Source organism: Salmo trutta, chromosome 33 (assembly GCF_901001165.1).
Source record: "Salmo trutta chromosome 33, fSalTru1.1, whole genome shotgun sequence".
Classification (NCBI taxonomy): Eukaryota; Metazoa; Chordata; class Actinopteri; order Salmoniformes; family Salmonidae; genus Salmo; species Salmo trutta.
Genome location: NC_042989.1, coordinates 29,717,729 through 29,729,956, shown reverse-complemented (window position 1 = coordinate 29,729,956; position 12,228 = coordinate 29,717,729). Strand labels below are relative to the sequence as shown.

The window sequence follows — 12,228 nt, the reverse complement described above, 5'->3', positions numbered from 1 at the left end:
GTGTTTGTATTCTAATCGGGTGGTTAATGAGATCAAATAACATGTTTATAACAAATACAAAAATATGTCTTTAAACTAGCATAACTAAAACGCTTAGTTTGTGCATGTAGACTATTTGCATCACCGGTGTTTTGGTGATTAGATCATTGCGTCGACCGAGCAGCAGCAGCATCGTCATCAGACTACGGAAGTCACAGCTTTGCTATATGATTTGTACGAGCACGTTTCTTCTACGCTTATTCCCGTTTTCGCCGCTTGTGCTGTGTGTTTCCTTGAGTATAACTAGCTATTTGTAACTATGGCGAAGGTGGATACCTCCTCTAGCAGACCTTATCACATTATTATTTTCGGGGCTTCGGGTTTCACCGGGCAGTTCGTGGTTGAAGAGGTGGCCAGGATCGTGTCGGAGGGCCCGAATGGGACGCTGAAATGGGCTGTGGCTGGGAGAAGCAGACAGAAACTGGACAAAGTTCTAGAGCAGGCCGCCGGAGCCCTCGGTACGTAACGTTACTGGCCTCATTGACATGTAACCTTAGCAAACTAGCTAATACAGTTTATGTTACACATTGAATTAGTTAAATCTGGATATGTCAAGACAGAGAGGATCTTTGGTCTAGTTAGCTGACTGGCTGACACCATTGTGCATTGTCATTGGATTTCACAGAGGGATTCAAGGAAGTTTGCTAGCTGGGTGTCACAGTGTGTGTCTACTGTGTCGTGTCAGTGCCAGCCAGCAAACTCACCTGATCTAACTTGGAACAAGGAGTCACTGTATCAGTTATAATTTAACCTTGTTAACCTTGTTTTGACCAAGGATGTTCTGCACTTGCATTGCACTCAGTATGCCATAGACTTCGAAAAAAATATAACTCAAGTGCACAGACATAAATGTATATATTAATTCCATTACTTTACTTTAGATGAGTGTGTATTGTTGTGAAATTGTTAGATATAACTGCACTGTTAGAGCTAGAAACAAGCATTTCCCTACACTCACAATAACATCTGCTAAACATGTGTATGTGACCAATAAAATTTCATTTGATTTAGTCACTTATGTGTTTCAGTAGTTGTGGTAGCTGGAAATATATGTTGTTAGACCAGATAGCTTACACTCTACAAAGTTGCTCTCCGCAACACTTAATACATTCAATCTTAATTCAGTTGTTGATTAGTGAGTGGCTGGCTTGCCAGGAAAGGGATGGGTTCTAATAGGGTTGAGATTAGGAAAATGGAGCTGTTCTTGCTGCCCTCCTGGGATAGCCCTCGCCAACAGCTGATGGAAAATACCCCAACAGGGATTTAGCCTTTACCTTCCCACCCCTGGCCTCAATGGTGCCTCTGTCTACTGCTCTAAAGCCGTGGCCAGGTTGCCATTTTAGACACAATTGTCATGGGTTATATGGCAAAATAATACGCATTCTCAGGTACTTTAGAGAGTTCGTTTGGAATATGCAACAGACACACAGCCTAGTTTGGCATTTGTGTACATTGTGACTGCATTGTTTTATAGTCGTTCATCCGTCTACTGACCCCTCGTTTTTCCCCCAACATTGAGATTCCAATCAGGCAGTATTTTTCTATCTGTTATGGCTATGTCAAGTATATGGCACAGCATTCAGTGTGTGCATAACTTACAGCAGTTCATGTTTGGTAATTACAGTAGGCTAGTAGTGTACCGCATATAACTTATACTGGGGGCTAATGCAAAACTGCACAGGAAAGATAACTGTTCATGATGCTCTTCAAAGGTACTTTATTGAACCAGAATAAAAAAGACTGATTTTATTAGGTTTTCTTTTAGTCCTCATTCAGACTAATTTTCCAAGAGGTGACACACTTTAGCACTTAGAAATCTATCTGGACTAGATTGAAGGAAACAGTGACACAGAGGCTTGGGGGTAAAAACAGATAGAAATTCTGTACTGTGAAGGATAGGCTACACATACAGAATTCAATTCATGGGTCAGCCACACTGGCCCACCCAATTACTTTTTGGTCACTGAGCTATTTTAAACCAGATCATTGTTGTACAATATATTGTAGTTTGTTCAACACATAATGAAGTGTGTTGTATTTGTAAATATGTTAATAATATAATGGTGAAATGACTGAGTCCTCTGCTGTGTGTTTCAGGTAAGCCAGAGCTGAGGACCGCGGTGGAGGTCATTGTGGCTGATGTGGGAGAGCCTGATTCTCTGGCCGCCATGTGCAAACAGGCTGTTATTGTTCTCAACTGTGTGGGGCCAGTAAGTACTGACTGTGGAGATGCCACACACCACAGCACACACGCAGACACATACTGTAAGTGCCGCAGAGACACAATGAGTGTGATTGTCAGAAATGAAGAGGGATATCAATGCTGCCTCTTCCATTGTTAGAATCCAGATATTAGTATGGAAGAGTGTTTTGATGTCAGACCTGATCTCCACTCTGCCCTCCTGTTGTGCCATGGGGCTGCAGAATGTGGTCTGATAGCAGTGAGGACATGACTTTGCAACTTGTGAAACGCCAGTAATGATGACGGTGGCGATCACCAGTGCACCTTGTACTGTATGTCAGCACGCATACGCACACGATGAGCCAGTCCAGAGAAAACGGATACCTGTGACTGTAACATGAGGTGGCATGGTCCACTATGTATATATGTGTGTTCATACACACACATTAAATCTTTTTTTCTCTCAAACAACACACAATACCCCATAATGATGAAGCAAAAACAAGTTGTTAGAAATGTTTGCAAATGTATAAAAAAAAAAACTGAAATATACATTTACATACGTATTCAGACCCTTTACTCAGTACTTTGTTGAAGCACCTTTGACAGCAATTACAGCCTCGAGTCTTCTTAGGTATCACGCTACAAGCTTGGCACACCTGTATTTAGGGAGTTTCTTCCATTGAGCCCGGTCAGGTTGGATGGGAAGTGTTTCTGCACAGCTATTTTCAGGTCTCTCCAGAGATGTTCGATTGGGTTCAAGTCCAGGCTCTGGCTGGGCCACTCAAGGACACTCAGAGACTTGTCCCAAAGCCACTCCTGTGTTGTCGTGGCTGTGTGCCTAAGGTTGTTGTCCTGTTATAAGGTAAACCTTCGCCCTGTCCTGAGCGCTCTGGAGCAGATTTTCATCAAGGATCTCTCTGTACTTTGCTCCATTCATCTTTACCTCGATCCTGACTAGTCTCCCAGTCCCTGCTGCTGAAAACATCCCCACAGCATGATGCTGCCACCACCATACTTCACCGTAGGGATGGTGCCAGGTTTCCTCCAAACTTGATGCTTGGCATTCAGGCCAAAGCGTTCAATCTTAGTTTCATCAGACCAGAGAATCTTAAAGGTCCTTTAGGTGCCTTTTAGCAAACTCCATGCAGGCTGTCATGTGCCTTTTACTGAGGAGTGGCTTCCGTCTGGCCACTCTGCCATAAAGGCCTAATTGGTGGAGTGCTGCAGAGATGGTTGTCCTTCTGCAAGGCTCCCCATCTCTGCAGAGGAACTCTGAAGCTCTGTCAGAGTGAACATCGCGTTCTTGGTCACCTCCCTGACCAAGGCCCTTCTCCCCCGATTGCTCAGTTTGGCCGAGCACCCAGCTCTAAGAAGAGTCTTGGTGGTTCCAAACATCTTTCATTTAAAAATGATGTAGGCCACTGTGTTCTTGTGGACCTTCAATGCTGCAGATATTTTCTAGTACCCTTCCCCTGATGTGTGCCTCAGCATAATCCTGTCTAGGAGCTCTACGGACAATTCCTTCGACCTCATGGCTCAGTCTTTGCTCTGACATGCACTGTCAACTGTGGGACCTTCATATAGACAGGTGTGAGCCTTTTCAAATCATGTCCAATCAATTGAATTTACCACAGGTGAACTCTAATCAAGTTGTAGGAACACCTCAAGGATGATCAATGGAAACAGGATGCACCTGAGCTCAATTAAGTCTCATAGCATGAATACTTATGTAAATAATATCTATTTTTTTTATTATTATTTTTTTTAATGTAAAAACATGTTTTTGCTTTGTTATTATGGGGTATTGTGTGTAGATTGAGGAAAAACAATTTAATCAATTTTAGAATAAGGCTGTAATGTTACAACATGTGGAAAAAGTCAATGGGTCTGAACTTTCTGAATTGTTTTTATTTGTATTATTTTACCTATTTATTTAACTAGGCAAGTCAGTTAAGAACAAATTCTTATTTTCAATGATGGCCTAGGAACAGTGCCTTGTTCAGGGGCAGAATGACAGATTTTTATCTTGTCAGCTCAGGGATTTGATCTTGCATCCTTTCGGTTACAGGCCAACGCTCTAACCACTGTGTGTGTGTGTGGTTTAGGAATGTCCTTGTTTTTGAAAGAAAAACACTTTTTTTTTTTTGTCCATTTAAAATAACATCAAATTGATCAGAATTACAGTGTAGACATTGTTAATGTTGTAAATTACTTATTGTAGTTGGAAATGGCAGATTCTTTAAAATGGAAAATCTACATAGGTGTACAGAGGCCCATTATCAGCAACCATCACTCCTGTGTTCCAATGGCAAGTTGTGTTAGCTAATCCAAGTTTATAATTTTAAAAGGCTAATTGATCATTAGAAAACCCTTTTGCAATTATGTTAGCACAGCTGAAAAATGTTGTACTGATTAAAGAAGCAATACAACTGGCCTTCTTTAGACTAGTTGAGTATCTGGAGCATCAGCATTTGTGGGTTCGATTACAGGCTCAAAATGTCAAGAAACAAAGCACTTTCTTCTGAAACTCATCAGTCTATTCTTCTGAGAAATGAAGGATATTCCATGTGAGAAATTGCCAAGAAACGGAAGATCTCGTACAACGCTGTGTACTATTCCCTTCACAGAGCAGCACAAACTGGCTCTAGCCAGAATAGAAAGGGGAGTGGGAGGCCCCGGTGCACAACTGAGCAAGAGGACAAGTACATTAGAGTGTCTAGTTTGAGAAACAGATGCCTCACAAGTCCTCAACTGGTAGCTTCATTAAATAGTATCCGCAAAACACCAGTCTCAACGTCAACAGTGAAGAGGCGACTCCGGGATGCTGGACTTCTAGGCAGAATTGCAAAGAAAAAGCCATATCTCAGACTGGCCAATAAAAATAAAATATTTAAATGGGCAAAAGAACACAGACACTGGACAGAGGAAGATTGGAAAAAAAGTGTTATGGACAGATGAAATTTGAGGTGCACAAGGAAGAACATTCGTGAGACGCAGAAAAAATGACAAGATGCTGGAGGAGTGCTTGACACCATCTGTCTAGCATGGTGGAGGCAATGTGATGGGCTGGGGGTGCTTTGGTAAAGTGGGATATTTGTACAGGGTAAAAGGGATCTTGAAGAAGGAAGGCTCCATTTTGCAACGCTATGCCATACCCTGAGGATGGTGCTTAATTGGAGCCAATCTCCTCTTATAACAGGACAATGACCCAAAGCACAGCTCAAAACTATGCAATAACTATTTAGGGAAGAAGCAGTCAGCTAGTTTTCTGTCTATAATGGAGTGGCCAGCACAGTCACCGGATCTCAACCCTATTGAGCAGTTGTGGGAGCAGCTTGACCGTATGGTACGTAAGTGCCCATCAAGCCAATCCAACTTGTGGGAGGTGCTTCAGGAAGCATGGGGGGGAAATCTCTTCAGTTTACCTCAACAAATTGACAACTAGAATGCGAAAGGTCTGCAAGGCTGTAATTGCTGCAAATGGAGGATTTTTTGTTGTTGACGAAAGCAAAGTTTGAAGGACACAATTATGATTTCAATTCAAAATCATTATTTATAACCTTGTCAGCGTCTTCAATATATTTCCTATTCATTTTCCAACTAATTTAATGTATGTTTTCATGGAAAACAAGGACATTTCTAAGTTACCACAAACTTTTGAATGGTTGTGTGTGTGTGTGTGTACAGTTGAAGTCGGAAGTTTACATACACCTTAGCCAAATACATTTAAACTCAGTTTTTCACAATGACTGACATTTAATCTTAGTAAAAATTCCCTGTCTTAGGTCAGTTTGGATCACCACTTTATTTTAAGAATGTGAAATGTCAGAATAATAGTAGAGCGAATTATTTATTTCAGCTTTTATTTCTTTCATCACATTCCCAGTGGGTCAGAAGTTTACATACACTCAATTAGTATTTGGTAGCTTTGCCTTTAAATTGTTTAACTTGGGTCAAACGTTTCAGATAGCCATCCACAAGCGTCCCACAATAAGTTGGGGGAATTTTGGCCCATTCCTCCTGACAGAGCTGGTGTAACTGAGTCAGGTTTGTAGGCCTCCTTGCTCGCACACGCTTTTTCAGTTCTGCCCACAGATTTTCTATGGGATTGAGGTCAGGGCTTTGTGATGGCCACTCCAATACCTTGACTTTGTTGTCCTTAAGCCATTTTGCCACAACTTTGGAAGTATGCTTGGGGTCATTGTCCATTTGGAAGACCCATTTGCAACCAAGCTTTAACTTCCTGACTGATGTCTTGAGATGTTGCTTCAATTTATCCACATCATTTTCCTGCCTCATGATGCCATCTATTTTGTGAAGTGCACCAATCCCTCCTGCAGCAAAGCACCCCCACGACATGATGCTGTACCGTACTTCACGGTTGGGATGGTGTTCTTCGGCTTGCAAGCATCCCCCTTTTTCCTCCAAACCAAATGATGGTCATTATGGCAAAACCGTTATATTTTTGTTTCATCAGACCAGAGGACATTTCTCCAAAAAGTACGATCTTTGTCCCCATGTGCAGTTGCAATCTGTAGTCTGGCTTTTTTATGGCGGTTTTGGAGCAGTGGCTTCTTCCTTGCTGAGCGGCCTTTCAGGTTATGTCGATATAGGACTCGTTTTACTGTGGATATAGACACTTTTGTACCTGTTTCCTCCAGCATCTTCGCAAGGTCCTTTGCTGTTGTTCTGGGATTGATTTGCACTTTTCGCACCAAAGTACGTTCAACTCTAGGAGACAACGTGTCTCCTTCCTGAGCGGTATGACTGCTGCGTGGTCCCATCAACTTAGTGTATGTAAACTTCTGACCCACTGGAATTATGATACAGTGAAACAATCTGTCAGTAAACAATTGTTGGGAAAATGCAGATGTCCTAACCGACTTGCCAAAACTATAGTTTGTTAACCTCTCTGGGATCATTTGGGACGTGAGCGTCCCACCTCGCCAACAGCGATTATGTTAGGTCAGCACCTTGCCACAGAATACCATACAACCATTTTCCAAAGAAGGAGAGGTGTCAAAAAATAGCGTTAAAATTAATCACTAACCTTTGATCTTCACCGGATGGCACTCCCAGGACTCCATGTTAGACGACAAATGTGTGTTTTGTTCGATAAAGTTCATCTTTATGTCCAAAAACCTCATTTGAAATTGGCGTGTTATGTTCAGAAATGCATTGTCTCAAACAAACATCCGGTGAAATTGCAGAGAGCCACATCAAATTGCAGAAATAGTCATCATAAACATTGATGAAAGATACAATGTTACACATAAGATTAAAGATAAACTTCTTGTTAATCCAGTCGTTGTGTCCGATTTCAGAAAGGCTTTACGGCGAAAGCACACCATGCGATTATGTTAGGTCAGCGCCTAGCCACACAAACCCACACAGCCATTTTCCAACCAAGGAGAGGTGTCACAAAAGTCAGAAATGGCATTAAAATTAATCACTTACCTTTGATCTTCATCTGATGGCACTCCCAGGTCTCCATGTAAGACAATACATGTTTGTTTTGTTCGATAAAGTTCATCTTTATGTCCAAAGACCTCCTTTTTGTTCACGTTATAGTCCAGTAACCCAAATGCACAAAGTCAAAGTTCCATTAAAGTTCTTAGAAACATGTCAAACGATGTATATAATCAATCTTTAGCATGTTTTTATCATAAATCTTGAATAATATTCCAACTGAACAATTCCGTTGTCATTAGAAGGGAAAGAGAACGAGCGTCGTGCTCACGGCCATGCGTGAGACTAAACCAATGTCTTTCAGCTTGACCACTTGTTGAAACAGCTCTTATTCGATCCCCTTTTCACAATACAAGCCTGAAACAACTTCTAAAGACTGTTGACATCTACTGGAAGCCTTAAGAAGTGCAAGCTGACCCCACTTAAATGTAAATATTGGATAGGCAATCACTTAAAAAAAAAACTACAAACCTCAGATTTCCCACTTCCTGGTTGGATTTTTCTCAGGTTTTTGCCTGCCATATGAGTTCTGCTATACTCAGACATTATTTTAACAGTTTTGGAAATTTTATAGTGTTTTCTATCCAAATCTAGGATATGCATATCCTGGCTTCTGGGCATGAGTAACAGACAATTTACTCTGGGCACGCTTTTCATCCAAGCTGCCCCCTAATGAAGTTAACAAGAAATTTGTGGAATGGTTGAAAAACAAGTTTTAATGACTACAACCTAAGTGTATGTAAACTTCCGACTTCAACTAATATATAATATGAACAAGTTTTTGCTGTAGTAACAAACACCACCTTAGTGAGGTGTCATATTTTAGATGATAATGCTGTGTGTGTAGTACAGGTTCTGGGGTGAGCCTGTGGTGAAGGCATGCGTGGAGAACAGCGCACACTGCATTGACATCTGTGGAGAACCCCAGGTAAGACGACGCAACAACAAAGTCACCAGGCCTCAACCCCTAATCAACCCTCTACACCCTATCACTCCCTTAGACCGGACAGGGCTTGATAGGTAGAAACAATATCTCACACACACACCACTAGGTTAAATGGGAAGGCTGCTGGACACCATGCTGTCCTCTTAAATATTTCAGCCTACCCTGCCTGTTTTCTCTTCAACATCAATAAAATCACATGCTCTACCACTGCAACAGCCCAATACAGAGGTGTGTGTGTGTGTGTGTGTGTGTGTGTGTGTGTGTGTGCGTGTAGTTCCTAGAGAGTATGCAGTTGAATTACAACAGCCAGGCAGCTGATAAAGGAGTGTACATCGTGGGGGCTTGTGGCTTTGACTCCATACCTGCAGACATGGGAGTCCTCTACACCAGGGAACAATTCAAAGGTGTGTTTGTGTCCCTGAGGTTAGTTTACTTTATCTGTTTGTGTATGTGTGTGCTCTCCATTGGGTGTTTGTGTCACATTTGTGTGTCTCTCGCCACAGGGACACTTACAGCTGTGGAGAGCTTCCTGACAGCTAGCACAGGACCTGAGGTAAGACTCCATTACCCATAAACCCTCACACTGCCCCTGCCTCATCCTTGTAATCCCTGCTTCATCCTTGTAACATTATTAGGTACAATCTTGATTAAAGAATGTTTGTTGATATTCGGTTGTCTCTCTCTGTCTCAGGGTGGATCTATCAATGACGGGACATGGAAGTCGGCCATCTATGGTTTTGCTGACAGCGGAGAGCTGCGGAGCCTCAGGAAGAAGTTTGGACACAAACCTCTCCCTGTGGTGGGCTCAAAGATCAAACGCAGGTACAGGGACCTGTGTGTGTTTGTGTGTTTGCGCGTGCATCTGTGTGCATGTTGGATAACGTTACTTTCTATTGTTTGTTTGTGTGAATAGGAGTGCCCTGTTCTATAGTAATGAGGTTCAGCAGTATGCAGTCCCGTTCATGGGAGCCGACCCCTCGGTGGTGAAGAGATCTCAACGCTTTCTACTGGAGGAACACCAGGAAACACCTGTATGTCACACAAATACACTACATACACGCACACACCCATCAATATGTATTCTCGTTGTCATGAGCACAGTGCCATTTTGTGTTGTGGCTCTAATTTTCAAACTTAGTTTTGAAATGGAATGTATCCTAATAAATGCTAGTGTGGATAGGATATCAGAGTAATGACTTGAATACTGTGTGCTACAAACTTTGTTACAAGGGATAATTGAGTACATTTTGTTTATGTAAGCCTTATTTATGTTTAACATTTGTAAGGATGAGACATGGGGCCTGTTGAGGAAAAGTCCATGTTTAAGAACCTCGCCTAAATACCAAATCCCCCCTCGCCCCTCCATTTGCACGTTCCCGCGAGCCTCCGTCCTATGCACAACCATGCCAAAGCTTAGGGAGTGAAAATTGAGGGTGTAGAGCACGTGTCACTCATTCCAGAGGCACGAGTGTCTGCGTGTTTTCTCCTCCCTTGTACTTGATTGATGAATTAAGGTCACTAATTAGTAAGGAACTCCCCTCACCTGGTTGTCCAGGTCTTAATTGAAAGCTAAAAACTAAAACACAGACACTCGACCCTCTGTGAAATGAGTTTGACACACATGGTGTGTAGGGGCTAATTTAACCTTCCGATAGTCACTTCAGCCAGGCCATCAAGGTTGTCGTCTCAAGAGCAAAGTGCACCGCGATATGTTTGGATTTGTGCAATTTAATACAAAATAATGGAGAGGTGTGCATTTGTTTGTCTGATTTCAAGGCTTGACACAAGTAACAAATGAAATACCTCCCAAATTAAAAGTTTAACTATTTTATATATTGTAAAACAACAGGGAATTTCATGCTGTTTTATTTTTTAATTGAACGATTGTGTCCAGTCGTTGGTTTATTGATCCCCTCGCCACTCTCTGGAATTCACCCTCTGAGTTTTGTCAGCAACATGTGACAATGGAGGGCCCTTCCCAGCGAGTTGGTAGGGACAAGTGGGTGGTTTGGGAGAGACCTCTGTTTGACCTTTGTCTGACCCCAGGTCCAGTATGGTGCATATGCAGGAGTAGGAGGTGTGGCCAACATCGTCAAGATGCTATTCGCCGGGATGATGTTCTGGTTCCTGGTCAAATTCGACTTTGGACGAAACCTGCTGATTAAGGTGAACTAGGACACACTGACAGACACATTGTTATAGACACACACACACGGAAAACCTAAAACCTGTCTTTCTCTTCTGTATTTAGTTTCCAGAGTTTTTCTCCTTTGGTTTCTTCTCCAAGGATGGACCAACCAGAAAGCAGGTACAGTTTTTTGCATCTCTTGAGAGATGTGTATTGTTAAAATGTGTGAGTAACATCTACCTGTATGTTGAACTTTAATTTGTTTGTGAAATTGACATTGATTGGTGTGTTTGTCACTCAGCTGGAGGTTGGTCCTTCTAGTCAATGATTGGTGTGTTTGTGTGTCTCTCAGATGGAGGGTTCATCCTTCCAGTTTGCGTTCTATGGAGAGGGCTACACTGACGGACAGGACCCCAGCCAGGGACGACCCAACGCTAAGATCCGCACACTAGTCCAAGGACCAGGTACTTAAACACAAACACACTAGTCCAAGGACCAGGTACTTAAATACACACCCACACAAACACACTAGTCCAAGGACTATTTATTAACCCCTACTCCACCTAACCTGCGGCCGCTGCTGGGTTGAACACAATGCTTCTCTCCCTGTTTCAGAGGCAGGCTATGTGGCCACGCCCATCGCCATGGTACAGGCTGCCATCACCATCCTGAACGAACCCACAGCCCTCCCCAAGAAGTAAGTCTCACACACACACACGCATACAAGCAGGGTAGTGTATTACATCTGATGCGTTTTCGTTCCCTCTCTCCTGTTCTCTCTCTGTTTCTCTCTTTAGGGGTGGTGTGTACACCCCAGGAGCAGCTTTTGCCAGAACAACGCTGGTGGAGCGCCTCAACAAACATGGCATCCAGTTCTCTGTCATATAATGTGTGACCTCTTCTGACCTGACCCCTGACCCCAGGTCATCAGAATTGGCACTTCACTGGTGTTCTCATTAGATGGTCATGCTGCAAAGAGAAAATTGGCTATATCAGCAACATCTTAATTAGGGTTAGGATGAAGGTTAGATTTCTCCTTCCTTCTAACTTTGCAGCATGGCCCGATAATGACCACCCTCTGTCTGACTGGGACTGTAGAGTCTTTTAAGAGACCGTTACTTTATTGTCAAATAATGTGGCCTCGGCTTTAATAAACTCGCCAGCGGTAGTGCCGTTTGTGTAGAGTAGGATACAAATTCCTCTTCTCCCCTGTGTGTGTGGTGGGTGTTCCATGCCTGTGTGTGTGGGGTGGGTGGGTGTTCCATGCCTGTGTGGGGTGGGTGGGTGTTCCATGCCTGTGTGTGTGTGGTGGGTGTTCCATGCCTGTGTGTGTGTGTGTGTGTGTGTGTGGTGGGTGTTCCATGCCTGTGTGTGTGGGGTGGGTGTTCCATGCCTGTGCGTTTCATGCCCGTGCATGTGTTTTTCTTTCTCAATAAAAAGCCTGACCTGCATTGTTATGGA

At 42.9% G+C, this 12,228-nt stretch overlaps 1 protein-coding gene across 1 annotated transcript; it reads left to right on the top strand.

The window, feature by feature from the left end:
• The first annotated feature begins 1 nt into the window (after position 1).
• LOC115172808 (saccharopine dehydrogenase-like oxidoreductase) lies at positions 2-11,963 on the top strand. Its single transcript, XM_029730578.1, has 12 exons — positions 2-497; positions 2,137-2,249; positions 8,541-8,621; positions 8,914-9,043; positions 9,143-9,192; positions 9,331-9,461; positions 9,553-9,670; positions 10,686-10,805; positions 10,891-10,947; positions 11,120-11,231; positions 11,383-11,464; positions 11,565-11,963. The coding sequence occupies exons 1-12, from the start codon at positions 299-301 to the stop codon at positions 11,653-11,655; spliced, it is 1,284 nt and encodes a 427-aa protein (XP_029586438.1). The 5' UTR covers positions 2-298; the 3' UTR covers positions 11,656-11,963.
• Positions 11,964-12,228: the final 265 nt, after the last annotated feature.